The 19,045-nt window shown below is 51.5% G+C and overlaps 1 protein-coding gene across 1 annotated transcript in view; it reads right to left on the reverse strand.

Annotated features, from left to right (window-relative positions):
* The window catches only part of FAM222A (family with sequence similarity 222 member A), a 53,106-nt gene that overhangs the window by 19,652 nt on the left and 14,409 nt on the right, over positions 1-19,045 (reverse strand). The window contains exon 2 of the mRNA XM_032847415.1: positions 4,156-4,283. Within this exon, the coding sequence (XP_032703306.1) occupies positions 4,156-4,237 (82 nt within the window). The 5' untranslated portion in view covers positions 4,238-4,283. The remainder of the gene's footprint in view (positions 1-4,155; positions 4,284-19,045) is intronic.

Genomic DNA, 19,045 nt, shown 5'->3' on the forward strand with positions numbered 1-19,045 from the left:
TACTTGTGATTTCTCTCTCTCTCTCTCGCTCTGTCAAATAAATAAATAAATAAATCTTAAAACAAAAAACAAAACAAAAAAAACCTTCTATTAGGACCTGTAGGGTACAACTAAGGCAGTGCTCAGAGAATTCATAGCCTTAATAATTCCTTTTTTATTTATCAGTAGCAAGAATTAAGCTTCTAACTCATTTTTTAAGAAGAAAAGTACAAAGACGACCTTAATAAAAACATAAATTAGTGAATTAGAAGCCAGAGAAGGGTAATTACTAATAAATAAATCCTATAGATAGATCTTTGAGGAGGGGAGGTTGGTGACCTCTTAGCTAACCTAATCAAGAAAAAATGGGGATGGGGTAGGGGAGGAAAGCACAAAATACACAAGAAAAAGGATGAAATCATCATTTAAAAGAACAGTAAATTAATTTGTTCAACCTCATGAAAGTAAATTTAACAACTGGATAAAATGAATACTTTTCTAGACAGACATAATTTACCAAATTCATTCAAGAAGCAGTAGAACAATGATAACAGATCAATTATTACAGAAGATCAATCATTACAGAAGAATCAAAGAGCTACTCTCCCACCCCAAAGAAAGGCACTGGCCCAGCCTGTTTCACTGAGGATCAACTAATCTTTAAAGAACAGATAATCCACTTCTACTTAAACTGTCACAACTGCATAGGAAAAGGAGGGAAGCCTCCATTTTCTTTACAAGGCAAGCTTAACAGTGATTGCGAAACCCAACAAAAATGTGTTCCAAAAAACTGAAGACTAACTTCACAGATGAAATTTTCTAGCAAAACCCCTAGGCAGCCAAGCCAATCCAGCAATATACTGAAATATTCACCATGACCGAGTGGGATTCGACCAGGAATGCAAGGATAGTTTGATGTTAAGGGATCGCTGTCATTATTCCTATTAAAAGATTAAAGGAAAAAAACCTACAATAGTCTTCACAGACACTGAAAAAGGATTTGGTAAGATGCAGCTTCCATTCTTAATTTTTTAAAAATTCTTAATAAAACAGGAATACAAGGACACTTATTTAACCTGATAAAACATCCGTCCCTGAAACCAGCATTTTGCATGATAGGGACATCCTAAAAGCTGCTTATTAAAGTCAGGAATGAAGCAAGCATGTCCATTATCAGCACCATTATTTCTCACTGTTGCAAGGATCACAGCCAACGCTATTAAGACAAAGAAATTAAGATATAAAACCTCCAAAGTATATGCACATGATAAAACAGAGTAACTGGAAAATCTAAGAAACCAAATGGAAAAACCATTACAGACAATAAAAGAATTCAGTAAAGGGACAGGAGTTAATAGCCTTTATGTAAATAACCTCCATTTCAGGAAGAAAAGACTAGCCAAAAAAAGGGGTAACTATCCAGAATTAAAACTTTTAAAATGCGCACGGATCTAGGTGAAACGAATATTAAAACATTCCCAGGGACACAAAAAAGTTGGAACAAACCGAGGGTTTCTCATGGCCCTGGAAGGCATCGACATAAAAACATAATTTCTTCCTGAATTATAAATTTCCATGTGATCCCAGAAAAAAAAATAAAATAGGACTTTTCTTCTTACCCAGATGAGCTGATTCTATAGTTCAGTCAGAAAAATAAATAGCCAATTTCCACTTCTAGAAATTTAGGGTAGGGGACCAACAAAGAACAGCAAGTACCACCATATAGTAAAAGGTGTTGTGTACATGCTACAATGCAAATGAACCTTGAAAACACGCTGCTAAGTAAAAGAAGTCAGTTGCAAAAGACCACATGCTATAGGGTTCCCTTCTTAGGAAAGAAGAAGGGGAATGAGGGGTCGGGGAGTGACTGCTGGTGGATAAGAGTTTCTTCCTCAGGTGTTAAGAATTTTCCGAAATTGACTGGGGTGATGGTTGCAAAATTCTGTAAATATACTAAAAACCATTAATTGTATAAATCACACGGGTGGGTTTTATGGCATGTGAATTCTATTTCAGTAAAGTTGTTAAAATTCTCTGTAACAACTCTGTAACAATTTAAACACCAACGCCCTAATGACTTGAGTATGCTTGGATCTATACCTTACATTTTATACTATGTATTTATTTTTATTTTTTAAAATTTTTATTTATTTGACAGAGAGAGACACAGCAAGAGAGGGAAGAGAAGCAGGGGGAGTGGGTGAGGGAGAAGCAGGCTTCCTATCAAGTAGGGAGCCTGGTGCAGAGCTTGATCCCAGGACCCCGGGGTCATGACCTGAGCCAAAGGCAGACATCCAACAACTGAGCCACCCAGCACCCCTATGCTCTGTATTTAAAAAAAAACTAGAAGAAACCTTGGGGAACTTAAAAAAAAAAAAAAAATCTCAGCATGAGGAAGGAGACATTCTAAAATCCATGACCCAAAATCCACAGGCCCTAAAAGGAAATACAGATTTCACTTCACAAAGACAAATGGCAGAATCAAAGACAAATGGTGAGTTGGGAAACCATATGTAATTCAGATGACAGACAGAGGTCTAATTCCATCATATACAAAGAGCTCCTGTAATTCAATGAGGACAAAAACTACCCAATTGAAAAAATGGACTAAGGAGATGAATAAGTTCAAAGATAAAACAAATGGCTCCAACATGAAAAGATATTCATCCTCATTCATGTTAAACTTAATTTAAAACTGCACTGTGATCCTACTTTCACTGATGAGGTGACCAAGCCTAGAAGTGTGATACCATGCTGTGATGGTGAGGGGGTGGGCAAACAGGCTATCTCACCCAGAGTCATCTGAAGATGTCAGTCAGACTACATCTATCAAAATTACAAAGGCAGGCGGGCACCAGGGTGGCTCAGTCGTTAAGTGGCTGTCTTTGGCTCAGGTCACCATCCCAGAGTCCTGGGATTGAGCCCCGTGTCGGGCTCCCTGCTCAGCAGTGAGTCTGTTTCTCCCTTTGCCCCTCCGCCTGTTTGTGCTCTCTCTCTCTCAAATAAGTAAAATCTAAAAAAAAAAAAAAAGTAAAACTTAAAAAAAAAATACTCAAATAAGAAAAATACTTAAGTAAAATACTAAAATAAGTAAAAACACTCAAAATCTAAAAAAAAAAAAAAAGATAAACACCTATTAAGAAAGGAAAAAGAGGCACAGCATAAGCACAATGATGAATGGCAACCAATCCTGGGCTACAGGACAGAGCCAACAGGGAGACAGCTGTCCCCCTACATTTAAAAAGAGAACGACAGCACATGCGCATGAATGGGGAGGGTGGGGGGTGGGGAATGAATCTTAAGCAGACTCCAACACGCCCAGTGTGGAGCCGGACATGGGGCTCTGTCTCACAACCCTGAGATCATGACCTGAGCGAATTCAAGAGTCGGACGCTTAACTGACCACCTAGGTGTCCCCGGAGCTGTCCCCTTTGAAGAGACAATAAGTGTTCATTTCTAACTGAGAACTGTAGTTCAGGAACCTGGGCCTATGTTACCAGATCCTCTGATTTTTTTTTTTTTCCCCAAGAGACATCAGAAATCCTGTTTTCAAATGTTCCCAAGGACTTCAAATTAAAAAAAAAAAAAAAAAAAAAAAAAGACCCTATGATGGCTAAAAAAAATCGGATCAGAGAGTTTGGTCTTCCTGTCCTAGAGGGTCAAGGAAGACAGCCCCTTGGAGATCACCTTGTCCAGCTCCGTAATTTGACACACTGAAAACGCAAGACCCAGAGTGGGGAAAGACATGCCCAAGATCACACAGCAAATCAGGCCCTGCACTGGGATCCCACTCAGGACTATGTGCTTCTACATCGTCCTCCTCTCTCCCAACAGCACCAGAAAATCATGGTGAGTGAGACAGACACGGGGCATTGTGGGTTCCCAGGCAGGGGGGTCCTGGGGAGGAGGTCACACCGTGCAGGAGTCACCCACCCAGCCAAAGGGTGGGTGCCATTGTTGGGGAGGGGGTGCAGCACAGGCAAAGGCCTAGAACATGAAGAGCTCTGGACAGGGTGGTGGTGGGTAGACTATCTCTACTGGGATCTGCCCCCACAGAGCCCTGGGGTGGGAAGAACTGGGTGCATCCGGGAAAGAGCACTCTCCCCCGACCCCCGACCATGGACTCAGGGGGCAGAAGAAGCGGACAGAGACGGGCTGGGGAGGCTGTGTACTCACACTTGCGCAGATCCAGGCTCTTGCTCGGGCAGGCCAGGTGCTGGCCCGGTGGATTCTGGGTCCTCTGGAGACAGGCCAGCATGGCTGAGCTGGGGGCCCGCGGTGGGGCACACTGTGCAGCAGGGTCCCTGTGAGGAGGGAGATGAGATGCTTGTCACTCGGGCTGCTCTGTGCCCGCCTCCCATGTACCCCGGCTTGCAGTTGCTTCCAGCAGCCTCCCCACTACGTGGCAGAACATCTGATACTTTCAAAGCAGATGCCCCTTTTCCCTTATCTGACAGAGGAGGACGCTGAGGCCTGGAGGCATCAAAGGAAAGAAAGGAAAAGAACCCACATCTTGGGTGGTGGATTTCCACCATGTCACAGGGGGCAGTGCGGGGTTCAGTAGAACAGACTGGTGGGTCACCTCCTCCAAGGGGCTTCCCTGATGCCGCCAGGCCTGGTTAGATCCTCACCCCCTCCCTGTTTCCTCAGCAGGTTGCCCTTCCAGCCAGGGGTGGCTTGTGGTCCTCTTGTCGGCACCTGGGAGTGGGTCTGTCCCTGCTTTTCAGTTTTGAGCTCATGGAGAGCAAAGACCCCACATGGTCACCTCTGGAAGCGATACTGGGGCCGGGGTGGGGTGTTGCCCAGGAATTGCCAATGGGCGCCTGGGTGTTCCAGTGTACTGAAGAGTCCTGGGACATTCTCACAGCACCCCTGGGGGAAAGGTCCAGGACAGCATTCCTGGGAGAACGTGCGTTCTCCAACCCTGACCGGTGTTGAGCCTGAGCCCAGGTCCCCCGGGGCCACCAGGGTTCCCAGAACACAGAGGCCCTGATGGGCAGGGTGAACACAGGCCAGGTGGGGCCTGCCCTGGAGGCCATGGAGAGGGAGAGGTGGGTTTCTCTGCAAGACCCCTCCCTTCTTCTTATCCCAGTTAGGAGCCAGCAGCCCGACACCCCTGACATTCACAGAGCTGACCCTGGCTCCCCCCACCTCCTGACCTCACCCCATCCCCACTGGTGTCCTGAGCAGCCAAGCTGGGCCAGCTCAATCCTCCTGCCAGTTCTTAAAAAAAGGAAGAAAGACAGGGGTGGGGGGGCGGTGTTTAAGGGGAAGAAAGGGAGTTATTTAATACTAAACAGGTGTCTGGAGCCCTTAAATTCTGCTGCTTTCTTCTAATAATGAAGTATTCATGAGGAAAAGCCTTTTTTCACTACTTTCTTAAGATACTAATTTCACAACAAGCTCCTTGTTACGGAGCAATTATTCCAATCTTGAATTTCCCCGAGACGGTTGCAGCCTCCTGTCTGTCCTGGCCTCTCGGTAAATGAAAGACAATCACGTAACCACCTTTCATTATGCTCTATTTTACTTTCAGCAAAGGTACCCTGAAAGAAATGATTTACTCTGAAAGGGACTTTTATTCAGTTTCAAAACCAATTTTCTCCTATTACTGTCTCAAAAAAAAAAAAAAAAAAAAAGAAAGAAAAAGAAAAAAAAGTAGGGGGTGGGTGGGGGAGGGGAGGCGGTTTGCATCCCCCTCCCTACCCGCCAGTCGCCAGCCTTAAGGCAGGCAGAGCTGCAGTATCCACTTCCCGACTTTGATTTCTGGTAATTTTAAAATATGCCATTACAATCAGGCAGAAATTATACAGTTTAAAAAGGGAATGAAGCGGGGTTTATTGCAGGGATGAAAGCCCTTGACAGTGGGAAGGAGGCACTGCTCCTGGGGGACAGGGGACCCAGGCCCTCTAGGACAGAGCCGCACACTCACACTGCCCCACTAGGACAGCCGGGGACGTGCGGGCAGGACGCCGTTCACGTGCATTCCATTCATCTCCCAAGGTGGGCGCCCACTGCCGTCCTCCTGAACGTGAAAGTCCTCTCCATCCACAGATGGGGAAACCCAAGCCTGAGAGAGGCAGCACCCCGCCCAGGGCCACCCTGCAGGCACTGGCTAGATGAGCCTGCTCCCTTACCAGTGGGCAGCCCCCCCACCCTGGGCTGGAAACCTGGGACCTACAGACCCCTGCCAGGGCCAACCATGGGACCTCAGGGGAGCTACTACCCTCCTCTTGTAAGTAGAGGCTCCCTTATCCCTCCCAGGTCATTACCCACCAGCATCCTCACCATGCCCAGCAGGCCCCCCTCCCCCTGCAGATCCTTTCACTGTGTGCCAGGGGCCCAAGAAGCCCAGCCCCTGTCCAGGTCTGCCCCTGCAACCCCATGGGTCACACATGCTTTGCAGCTGAACAGGGCAGGCTTGGAGCTGTAGTTGTTGGGGATAAGGGGCAGGTTGCCTAATCTGGGGCCTCTCTGGACCCCATCAGTTGCCCTCTCTGTGGGGCTCTGGTTTTCAGAATGCTCTGATGATGGATGCCTAAGCAGTTCAGGAAGCCGAGAGATCACCAGCTCAGGGGGCGATAGAGGATCCCCTGGAAGCGACAGCATCCACTCAGCTCAGTACGAACAGCCTGGATCACCTCAGCCTTGCTTCTGGAGGCCCCGCCGCCCGAGAGACTATCTCTACTGGAAGGCGGGGAGTTTTTCTCTCTGTGCCTCTAATCCCAGTTCACTGCTCATTTTCCCAGGAACCCTGTGCCTTGCTGCTGGGGCAGGTCGGGGGTCATGGTGGAGGGGACAGGAACCAGCCCAGCATGGTGATGAGCAGGTTACCACCAGTTCCCACAGCATCCAACCAGCTACAACAGGACAGAGTCAGGCCCAACATTCTTTGCCTATCCCCCCCACACCACCCGCCCTGGCCAGCTCTCTAGCCCTCCCTCCAACTGGCTGCCCCACACCTCCAAACCTTTGCCTGTGCTGGTCCTCTGCCCAGAGAGCACCACGACCCCAGTCCATTTTAACTCAGACTCTCGTTCAGCTGTCCCTCCCCTGGGCATCCTCCCCTCCACAGTCCTAATCACACCAAGTTGTAATTGCCAATTTTCATGTCTGTCTCTCTCCACTGGACTGTGAGTTTCTCAGGGGCAAGGACCATGTCTTATTTGTCTCTTTCTCCCGGTGCCTGGCAAAGAGTAATCATTTAATAAATAGGTGTTGAATGACTGGCTGAATCAATGAATCAGTTATTGTCAGATGAAGTGACCAAGGCCCAGAGAAGCCAAGCATCCTGCACAAGGCCACACAGCAAGCTGGGGACTGGAATGAGGCAAGTGCCTAAAACACTCCTGTTCTTCCCTCGAACCCACCCTGTACCCCTCTCTGCTTGGCATCATCCCATCTGCAGAAAGCCAGCTCCTCTGAGGCCCCAACCTGCCTCATGACCAGCCCCCTCACACCCCCCCCACCCCGGCTCAGGGACCATCCTGGGAACACTGCTGATTTTGAAACCCTATCTGCAAATCAGGCTGTTTATAAGCTCAAGGTCTTTTGTGACTTTAATAAAAAAAAGGGGGGGTGGGGGGGAGGGAGGGAGAAAATGTCGCAAGCCTCAATGATTAGAATGCTTTGGCATCATTCCTGACGTGGGGGCTGATAAGACGTCTTATCTCAGAGGCACCTCTAGGAAAAGGTCCCCTCCACCAGATAACGCCCCCAGCTGTCGATATGCCCTTTCATGGCTGAGGATTTAGATAAAGGAAATGTGACAGGGGAGGGGAAAGAAAGGAAGGAACTTTCGCAGTCCGAGGAGGAATGGAGTCTGTGCGACTTGCCTTGGCAGAACAATACACAGAGGATGTCTAAAGGCTGTCTTTATTTTTATTAAAAGAACAGGGAATTGGGGCCTTTGGCCCTCCCTGCCTTTTGTCATCTCTCCCTGCCTGTCTGGCTGCAGGGGACCTCAGGAAGCCCCCAGCCAGCGGGAGGGGGAGCTCACCAATAACCACATACATTAGCACTAATAAGAGCCCTGCCCATTTACCGAACGTTCCCTCTGGGCCACCTCCCACGTGCCTCCTGTCCGTTACCCCTCACTGCCACTTCCTAGCAGCCTCTGTGGGTTCTGTTGTTAGCCCCATTTCACAGATTAGGAAATGGTCACAGAGAAGGGAAGTAATCTGCATGAGGTCACACAGCTTTTAGGTGTCACCCCAAACAGAGACCGCACCCTAAGCCTCACACATGTGCAGCCCCCACACTTGGCTCCATCGTAATGGGGGGGATGCCCGCAGGCCCCAGCTCCCTGGGCAGCTGGACAGGAAAGAGCGGAGGCTAAGGCCTGCTTCTCCCCAGTGCCCAAATCCACTTTGATTCTGCTCCAGCAGGGGCTAGGATCACAGGGAGGGAGGTGAGGAGGGGAAGGAGGAGGGGCTCCCAGGAGGCCGCTTACTCATCCCATAAACATTCACAGAGCACAGCGTGTGAGGCCTGTGTTGGGCAGAACAATACCAAGAGGAATAAATAAATCGCAGACCCTGCCTCTGGGAGAACCATTCTGAGGTGGCTGTCATTTACCCACCCATTCACTCACTCACTCACTCATTCATTCAGGCAGCAAACACTCCCTGAGCATCCTTTGAGAGCCATCCCTGTGCCATGGGCCCTGTACAAAAATTGGTAAGAACGTCCTGCCAATCCCTGGGGCCTGCTTCTCCCTCTCCCTCTGCCTGCCACTCCTCCTGTTTGTGTGGTCAACTAAGAAATAAAATCTTTAACGAAAAAAAAAAGGATGTCCTGCCAAAGAGAACATCCAGTAAGAACTGACTGTCTACTCCCAAATCCAACCCACTGAAAATGAACTTTCCTGGGCATAGTCAGTTAAGTGTCTGCCTTGGGCTCAGGTCATGATCCTGGGGTCCTGGGGTCCTGGGATTGAGCCTCATGTCAGCTCCCTGCTCAGTGGGGAGTCTGCTTCTCCTTCTACGCCTCCCCCTACTCCTGGACTCGCTCGCTCTCAAAAAACAAATAAAGTCTTTAAAAAAAAGAAAAGAAAAAGAAAGAAAACTTTCCTGGCTTCTCCCTCCAGCTACTATTTCCCGAAAGTGGCAGGTGCGCAGAACCCTCCCTCATCCTGCAGGTCCACAGTCGGCCCCTTGCCAGGCCGTGCTGGCCCTAGAGCGCCACCAAGTATGAAGATGTGCTTGGGCTCCACAGCAGGGTGAGGCTGTGACCTCATGAAAGCCAGGGCTACACTTCCAGAGCCTGTCCTTCCACACTCCTGGAGCTGCCGACTCTGGCCTCGCTGGCTCTACCCAAGGCCAAAGACTGGCTGTGGCTTGCAGCAGAAGGTCATGCCAGGCCTGTCCCAAGGTCCAGTGGGAGTAGGATTTCACTGGGGAGAGTTAGCCCTGGACGCCTCTGGGTGGCACCTGCCCACACCAGGGCTCTGACTGGCTCAGTGACCTGGGGAAAGTCTCACTCCCTCCCTGACTCTGTTTCCCTCACTGAATCTTGATGGGGAACAGCCCAGAGGATTTTCTGAGAGGCACTTCCAGCTTGGACATGAGGGGATGTTTCACGATTTGGTTTTCAAACAATCCATGTGCAAGGCAGCAGGCTAGGACCTCTGTTGACACACAGAGGGAGTTCTGGGTGCAGCCTGTGCTTGAGGAATTTAGAAGCTTGAGTTGGGATGAGTCAGGGAGCTGGAAAAATACAGCAGTTCACATAAAGCACTGGGGTGGATGTCTAGGACCATGCTATTCCTCAAGGCCCCACAACCTTCACAGGGGAGGGGGGAGAAGCTGCACACAGTTCTCACCCTGATCCCTCCCGGAGGGACAGGAAGCCTTGTTCTTCCCCCTGCCCTGGCCACGGAGTCTGACCTCCTAGTGCAGGGAACAATGTGAAGTGGTGATGAGAGGCCCAGTGGCTGGGACAGAGGATGAGCACTGGATTGGGAGCCTGGGAGAGCTGGAGTCAGATCCTGCTCTGTGGCCCTGAGACACTTTTCTGTGATAGTCCCCAGAGCCACAAGCCAGGCCAGCACAAAGCCTCAGGAAGAGCAGTCCTCCTCTCTAAACAGTGAGGGACAGGAAATCACCCGCACCTGGCCAGGACTGCTGTACCATAGGGAGTCTGGGTGCACAGCCCCTCCCCCACAACAGGAGGCTCCACTGTCTCTTTCTTCCTCTTCCCTCTCTCCCTCTCCCTTACTCCATCTGCCTCCCTGTCCTGCTGCTTCCCTTCTTTTTTCCTGCTGTCCCTTCTTCTTGTTCCCTTCCTGACCCCACTCTCCCCTATTCCTTCTGATTCCCTCCCTCTGGCCACCCCCCAACCCACCCTGTCTTTCAAGGCAGCCAGAGTAGAAGCCCACCCCCATCCTCGTCCTGCAGCCCCCTCCCCCATCCCTGTTCTGAGCCTGAGGCCTTCCAGGGGACCCTGTTAATAATTAAATGTTAATCTAAAAAGCAATTTGAGCTGCGGCTAGGCAGATCTGGTTAGAGATTACATTAGCATGGAGGAGGTGAGGGTAATTTTCTTTAACCCCTCTCCTGATCTCTCAAGCCCAAGAATCTTCAAGTCACACCGCCACTCCTGATTAAACTGGTACAGGGCTGGGCTGTGGATAAGGGGTCTGTGAAAAGTGATTATTTCCCCACTGCCATTTGGGCCTCAGCACCAGAATGGGATTTTCTCTCTCTCTTTTTTTAAAGCTTGGGATGGAGGGGCATTGCCCCCTTCAGCAGGAGGCCTCATCTACTACCAGGATTAGTGCCATATCCATACCTACCCCCACGGGGCCAGAGGTCTCTCTAAAATGCAAATCTGGCCACAAGGCATACCTGGCTCCCTCTGTTCACCACACAGAGATGGATGCCAACCCTGGGCCTGGGAGAAAACTCTCCATTCAGTCTCGGCCCAGCTCTGGCCAGGACACTGGAGCCAGACATGCGGGTAATTCTGGGCCAGCAGGAAAGACCAAAAAGTGAACCAATAATCACAAAAGCCAGAGAGCAGGCAGCCACAGCCAGGGCCCTTGGGTGGGGGGGCACGAGCTTCTTACCACCATCCTTGCAGGCCTTTGCCTGTGGAATCCCTTCTGCCTGCCAGCAAGCCCTTTCTGAGTCTTTACCCACCCCATGAAATTCTCCTTGACTTTCAACTGAAGCTCGGTCCCTCAAGGGCTTCTCAGAGACACACATGGTGCTTGATAAATGTTTGATCAGTAATCGAACTAATGGAGTTCCTCATGTGGCTCTCTCTGATCTCTCCTCTGTGGGTTCACAGTGCTGTGACCAGTGACTGTGCATAGTGGGCCCCCAGAAAACCATCTCCTGGAGGAAGAAGGGGCCAGAAGCACAAGGCAGGGCTCAGTGACAGACAGGTTCCCAGCGGGCAGTTCCCCGGAGCACTTCAGCACCACGGCCAGCTCCCTGTGCACGTGCCCGGATAAAGGGTGGGGCAGAACTTGGGAGCCTAGTGACGTCAGTGGCGAGGGGACCTACCCTGAGCATCACTCCAGCCTCTGGAGATGTGATAAATTAAGCACCTACTGTGTGTGAGAGGCTGAGAGAGTGACAGACCCTGACAGCAGGGAGGGGGAAATTACAAGGCAAGAAGATAAGTCGTAGCCAAGGTGGGGCCAGCCTACCTACCCTAGGGGTGTCACGGTCAAAGGACAGACCCCTGCCCTCATAAGGAGGATTAACAATAGCTTCCAGTCTTTGGATCCCATGTCTGAGCTTTTTATCTCTTAACTATGATGTGCAGGGCACGTCGCTCTGAGACTCAGTTTCCTCCTCAAAAAGAGGGGGTTAATTCCACAGACTGTACAAGGGGTTGTACCACAGATTGTACTAATAAGGTGCCAGGGTCATCGAAGTACCTGCCTAACTGGTAGTTGTTATCAGTACAGTTTACGATTACCACGAGCAGGTAGGTGGTAAACAGCCAGGTAAAGATGGGGGGAGAAGAGGTCTAAAGCACAGGATGGCACACTCAAGCCTACGAAGATGTGAAAAACCAAGGAGTGTGAAGAACTTGAAGCAGCTCCAGGAGGGAGAAGAAACCCTCTTGATGAATTACCAAGAGCAGCCCATCTATGTTAAGGCCAAGCAGGGTCACCAGGGCAGAGGGAATTGGGGCAGGGAGCCCAAGTGCAAGGCGGCAAGATCCACCTGCTGAGGACAAGTGCTGGCTCAAGGCAGGGAAGAGCTGAGAGAAGGTGCTGGGTGGACAGAGGGCTCATGGGGGGCTTGAAAACTGCTCTCTCTCACCATGGGGTGAGGTGGCAGCTGCCACTAGCATCAGACCTGGTGAGCCCTCTTCCAGAACCAAGGGCCACCCAGGAGGCACCTAGGGAGTAAGAGGGGTGAGCACTAGGGGCAGGGCTCGTGCTCAAGAAAGCGAGCCTTCGGGAAGCCCAGCAGTCCAATCTCAGACACTCCCATCCAGCTTCCCCTCCCTGAGAGCCAGATCCCAAAACAGGAAGTGTGGGGGGAATGGTGCGATTGTATAAGTCACTCCTTCTTCCCCTAGTTCTGGCCTGGGCTTAAGTGACAGCCAGATCTCCCTTGTCATCTTCCAGCCAAGGGGTGAAGCTGGGCATCAATATACTGATGTCATCAGCAGAAATGTCCCAACCCAGTTTTTTGTTGGAGGTCATAGAACCTTTGTGGAGGAGAAACATACAAGTGGAGACCAAAATGATACTGGGTGCTCCCATCCATCCTCTCTACCTATCCCCCCGCTGCACTCCCCAGGTCCTTACACCCTACAGTTCAGGGTTAACCCAGCAACAGGGAAGGAGAAAATCTAATAATCAGAGCAATAATAGGAGCTGGTTTTTATTTTTAGTGTTCCCATGGGCTCAGCACTTTCCAGACATCACCTCATTTAGCCCACCCCACAACACAGAGAAAGAGAGGATCACTGGTCTGTGCACCCATGAGGAAATAGTGGCCAGGGACGGGGGCTGTCCAGGGCTGCAGGACAGGCAGTTAGTTGGTGGAGGGGGCAGGGAAGCCCAGCAGAAGAGGTGGGCCTGGGCCAGACTTAGACCCCAAGGGCAGAGAGGAACAGAAGAAAACTGGGCCCAGGGCAGGAAGGCAGGCTTAAGACACCAGGAGAGAGAAGCCCAGGTTGGGGGATGTGCTGAGGGGAGGGCTGGTCTGAGCCAGGAGCCAAGGATCAACAGATGCTTCAGAAGATCAGGCTAGAAGAGAAACAAGTAGAGCCTTTGGGACGGGGTGGGAAAACAGGACAGGGAACAATACTATCAACATATTTATAGACATGTTAACTCCTGAGAGCCAAGCCCTGCTTGTTTGTGGGCCAGGTGTCCTTTCCTGTGAGCTGGGCTGGGGGTGGCAGTGCAGCGTCTCTAAGCCCCTATCATCTATCCGCAGGGTACCATGATCCTAGCAGTGGGATGCTGGGGTCAGACCACCTGGGTTCAAATCCCAGCTCTGCCCCAGGCTGGCAGTGGGACTGTGTTTCTCTCTAGGGAGACTGACTCTTCTTTGTGTTTCTACTTCTAATTTTTTTTTTTAAAGATTTAAAGATTATTTGACAGACAGAGATCACAAGTAGGCAGAGAGGCAGGCAGAGAGACAGAAAGGAAGCAGGCTCCCAGATGACCAGAGAGCCGGATGCAGGGCTCGATCCTAACACCCTGAGATCATGACCTGAGCCGAAAGCAGAGGCTTTAACCCACTGAGCCATCCAGGTGCCCCTACTTCTAATTTTTCTACAGTAATCGTGCATCCCTTCTGTGTGTGTGTGTGTGTGTGTGTGTGTGTGTGTGTGTGTTTAGGTAACTTTTTGGAAAGGGATTTCAACCACAGGTCTCCTAGAGGCAAGGAGGGGGACATACTCGAAATTCTTGGCTGTGACAGGGAGCAGGAAGAGATAGGGAAGAGACGGTGGCCGGGGAAGTTGGGGATGAGTAGAGGGAGAGACAGGGGCAGGAGAAAGCCCAGAAGCTTTGAAATCTAGCAGCGAAGAAAGCCAAGTGTGGTCCAGGCAGCCCTCCAACAGGTCCTTCCTGCAACTCTTCCACAACAGACTGCTGCTCTGATCACGTGCCTCATCACGTCCCAAGGTCCCAGGGCCACTTTATGCTATTCTCTACCCTGAAGGGGCCAAGCTGGGCTTCCACGTGGAACTCACTTCCTTCTCCACTCAAAACTCCCCCGCTGGCTCCCACAGCATTTCTAACAATATCCTCTATGGCTGTGTGTGAACCCCCTCCCCACTTGGGTGCCCACACTGTCCCTCTGCCTTTGCTTATCCTGACCTTCCAGCAGGTCAACCTTGGTCTCATCTCAGGACCTTTGCACTTATAATTCTGTCTCCACCTAAATATTCTGCCCCAGGGCTCTCAAGTAGAAATATAATGTAATTACAAGTTTTCTAGTATCCACAAGAGAAATTACTCTTTTGTTTGTTTTTTTAAAAGCCCAACGTGGGGCTTGAACTCACAGCACTGAGGTCAAGAGACACAGGCTCTCCTGACTGAGCCAACCAGGAGCCCTGGAAAATCATGTCTACTGACATATCTTATGTAATCTAATATATGCAAAATAGTATCACTTCAGCATATAATCAATATTTAAAAGTGATTTGTGAGACTTTTTTTTTTCCACACTAAGTCTTTGAAAGCTGGGGTAGATTTTGCTCTTCTAGGACATCTCAGTTCATAAGGGGTGGCACTCTCCATGCCAGCTCTAACTCCTCATCCACACGTCAACTCAAACCTCACCTCCTCCAAGAGGTCCTCCTTGACTGCTCCAGCCACTATCCCATCACTGGTTGTAGTTCCTTCCTTGTCACTACCACTCTGAAATGACCTTATTGATGAATAGTTTAGCATCTGTCTGCTCTACCAGAACACAGACTCTGCTGTGTGTGCCCACTGGGGTGCACAGGTGGTAGGGGATGGGGGTGGGGCCCCAGGGCCCTTGTCTGTGCACCTCATTCTAAATTCTACTCTCGGTGAGGAAAGGCAGAGGCCTGCATGTGTGGGGGGGTTGCTGGGAGGGGGGCAAATATGCACAAACACACACACACACACACACACACACACACATAAAGACCCCCACCCCCTCCTCCTGCTTCTAAAGAGCAGGCCTAGAAGATGGGCCTCCTTTCAAAATCAGCCCGGCGCGGAAAAACAGCTGTGACAGCACAAAGCCGAGATTGAATCAGCGACGGCCCGATTGCCTGGTGACGGTTACAAATGATCTGATGTGGAAAAGACAGGATCAGATGTGTGCGGAACAACGGCTGCTCCAAGCCCCCACATGTCAGACAATGGGCTGCTGGGCGGGCGGGCAGGTGGCTCCCAGAAGCTGAGGCCGGAATGTGCCCATCGGTGTGGGGCCCACTCTGTGCTAAGCCTGTCGTGGGCCCTTCCTCTGGGCCAGGCCTGGCCTTGGCCTTGTCCATCCAGGTACTCACACAGGCCCCACCTGACAGGACGGTCACTTCTATAAGGCGAAATCAGGTATTGCCCCAATACCCAACACCTGGGAACAAAGTCCTCAGCCTGAGACCAAGTGCTGAGCTCTGGGCAGCTGGATGCTGGCTGAATTTTTCTTCATTGGACTTGTTTCCAGATACCAAAAGATGCCTTTCACATTCTTCCTACTTCTTATACCCTCCTAGCCCCTGGCCATACATAGGTCCCCGACAGCCACAGGAACCAGCTCTTACCCTCTCCCCCAAGAGTTGGGGGGAATGAATCCCCCGTGTGCGAGAGCCCCTAGGCTCTCAACCACTTAGTAGTACTGAATGTCAACTTCGGTGACACTCTACACTGCCCTGTCGAGAAGACTGAGTCCTGGGAGAGACCGTGGCTTGCCCAGAGGTGCACAGCTGGGAAATGGTGGAGACTGGGGCCTCGGGGACCCATCTCTAGGCTCTTGTTACACCAAAGCCAGGAACACAGGAGATGCTCAGTATATCCCCTTGAAGGAGGGACACACTGGGCCTCTCCTCCTGGACCACTGTGTGGCCCAGGGCTCACATGCTCTCACAGCTTCCCTCTCCAGTCACCTGCCCTGGCCCCTGTCACCTTTCCCGTATTTCACTGCACAGCATACCTACCTCTTCAGTCCTATCAACCCCTCCGCACATCTGCCACACAGGGGACCCTGGAGAACCAAGTGGGGTTTGACAATGCAGGTGGGTGAGTGGGATGTGGGCTGGGCAGCAACAGGAGCTCCACCCTCGGGGATGTCAAGGAGGCTCCGGGGCTGGGAAGTTTCTGGAAGTGGGGAGCGGAAGGGCTCCTTCCTCATGAGGTCTGGGCAGGGGGCTGCTTCACCCAGCCTGGAGCCCATCCTAAGGTATAGGAAGAGCCATGCCTCCCATTCTCCAGGGGGCAAGCAGAGCTTCAGAGAGGCCCAGGCCTCAGATGTGGACGTGAAGACAGGTCTGCTGCACCCTGAAGCCTGTGGCAGAGCCATGCCAAGGGAAGGCTGGGATTCTAAGTGGGCACCCAGTGTCCCATGGGCCACTTCTGCGAGGGGCTCTGTGTCACCTCCCCTGGACGCCACCCTGGGCCTGAGTAGTGGGCATGACCGCAGGCCAAGAGGCTGATTCCAAAGGGGCCGCCCTGAATACCATGAAGCTAGCCTTCCACCACCACCACCACGACCACCATGATGGCATCCTACTGGGCCTCATCCTCCAGGCTAGAAGGTGCTGCCTGCTTTAGCCCCGGATCAGCAGTATCCGGGAAGGCCAAGGCACAAACCCAGAACCCCAACTCTGCCACTTCCAGCAGGCCCTGCTTGAGGAAGTGACCAGGTCCCTTGAGGGCCTCAGTTTCGCCATGTGAAAAACAGGGCTAGAAACAGCAGCTCTGTCACCTGGCCATGGTGAGGACGAAGCTGGATGACGTCTGCATGGAGTGTGGTCACTTCCTCGGTGGTGCCCTCCTAGCTCCTTGAAATCCCACACTCCTCGGCGGCCCATGGCGCTGGCAACGTCCGCCCTCAGCTTTCACCGTCAAGGGCTAGAGATGACAGCAAGTGGCTTCAAAGAGGTGAAGGAATTTGTCCATGGCCATACAGAGCAGGGCGAGCGGACCGGGGAGGTACGTGTGGCCCTGGCCTGGGGACCCTTGGCCTCCAAGACCTAAACCCCAACTCCTTCCAGCACAATTTATCCTCAACTCCCAGGGACAAGCCCCACATGCGCCCAGTGAGTTAAAGCCTCTGCCTTCCACTGAGGTCATGATCCCAGGGTCCTGGGATGGAGTCCCGCATCGGGCTCTCTGCTCAACAGGGAGCATGCTTCCTCCTCTCTCTCTCTGCCTGCTTCTCTGCCTACTTGTGATCTCTGTCTGTCAAATAAATAAATACAATACTTTAAAAAATAAAAAAATAAAACCTTGCCCGAGCCCCACCTTCAGTGCTCGGCTGCTGAGACCTAGAGACCCAGACGCAGAGGAGATGATCAGGCACACGCCTTGCAAGGGAGCCCAGGGAAGAAGGGTTGCCCCCGGGAGCAAGGGGGAGCATCTTAGCCCCTTGATGGTATGCTTGGGAGCCACATGGAGCACAGAGGCACCCGACGGGCTTAGAGAGCCAGATGAGCCAGTGGGGGAACTCCACCCCACAAGCAGATGCCAGAGATAGTTGTTCACCCAGTGAATCTTCCTAACCCCCCTGAGGTAGAGACTCTTATTATCCCAATCTTCTGGGAGGGTAAACTGAGGCAGAAAGCAAGGTGGAGCCACTTGCCCAAAGCCATCCAATAAAGGACTGATGAAGAGGTATCGGAACCCATACCCATTTGGCTCCGCAATCATGACCACCCCACCCATGGCCCCTCCATCTAAGAGAACACGGGGCAGGGGTGGTGGTCTTGACAGCCAGGCTGAGGGCTCAGCTCACCACCCACAGACCACGGGGAGCCACAGAGGAGGTGTGGTGATTATGGTGAGGGCTCTGGAGCTGGCCTGTCTGGATTCAAAACCCAGCTATTCCACTCAAGCGACTGTGCAGCCTTGGGCAGGTCAACTAACCTCTCTGGGCTTATTTCCCCATCTGAAGGAAAGGGCACAGGACAATGAGGTTGAATTTGGGCACACAGTGAATTTCACGTGTTTATTAAATTGGGGGGACAAAAAAGAAAAAGAAAAAAACCTGAAGGCTGGTGGACCGAGACAGTGCCTCATCAGGTTTGGGGACAATCTGGTTGCTGGGCCTAGGGCATATTTTTGGCTCAGCGCAGTGGCCACAGACTGGCCTGGCCCAGCCCGGCCCAGCTTGAGCAGGGGTGCTGGCCCAGGGCAGGGGGCGGCGGCAGCTCAGGGCCTTGCTGGGACACGCGCCGGCGGGTGCGCGCACACGGCTGTGTCTGTTGCCGCAGCAGCTTCTATGCAAACATGTTAATTTGTTTTCATTTTGTGTTTTTTTTCCCTCGCAAGATAATTGGGTGAGTTTGAAGTCTTGGCGAGGCTGCTGATTATAGCTATTTGGGTGGTGCCCTCGTGGGGCTCTGGGCCCTGCCTCCTGCCTCTGGCAGTGAAGGCGGTATCTGGGGGTGTCTGGAGGGGTGCATGGGGCTGTGGCCGGGTTCTGGGGGCTCTAGCTAGCTGGGGATGGAGAAGGCACGACATCCTGGGGCCCACTGCATGCTCCCTGCCCAGAAAATACCATATCCCCAAAGGGTGCAAAATCCTACCCACAAATCTTTTCTCTGCCCTGTTTGCTGTCCTTTAAAAAAAAAAAAAAAAAATTATGACATGGTTGCCAATATTCAAAAGGAAAGAAAAACAAAAATTTCACCCCAAATTCTCATTGTCTGGCGGGTCTTGAAAACAAACAAACTAAAACTGGCAGCTCTGGGGCCTCCGAGCCCGCACTCCCATAAGGCCCTGCAGCAGCTGCTTTGTTCTTCACGTCACCTGGCAGGCCCCTGTGGGCTCCTGAGTGTTCCACCCTGGAGAAGGGCACAGGCTTTGGGGTCGCATTGTCTGACGCTGAGACCAAGGCTCTGCCCTCAGGAGCTGTGTGGTCTCAGCCAGTAGCTGCCTTGCTGAGGCTAT

The sequence above is a fragment of the Lontra canadensis genome, unplaced genomic scaffold (genome assembly GCF_010015895.1).
Source record: "Lontra canadensis isolate GAN:19392208 unplaced genomic scaffold, GSC_riverotter_1.0 scaffold187, whole genome shotgun sequence".
Lineage (NCBI taxonomy): Eukaryota > Metazoa > Chordata > Mammalia > Carnivora > Mustelidae > Lontra > Lontra canadensis.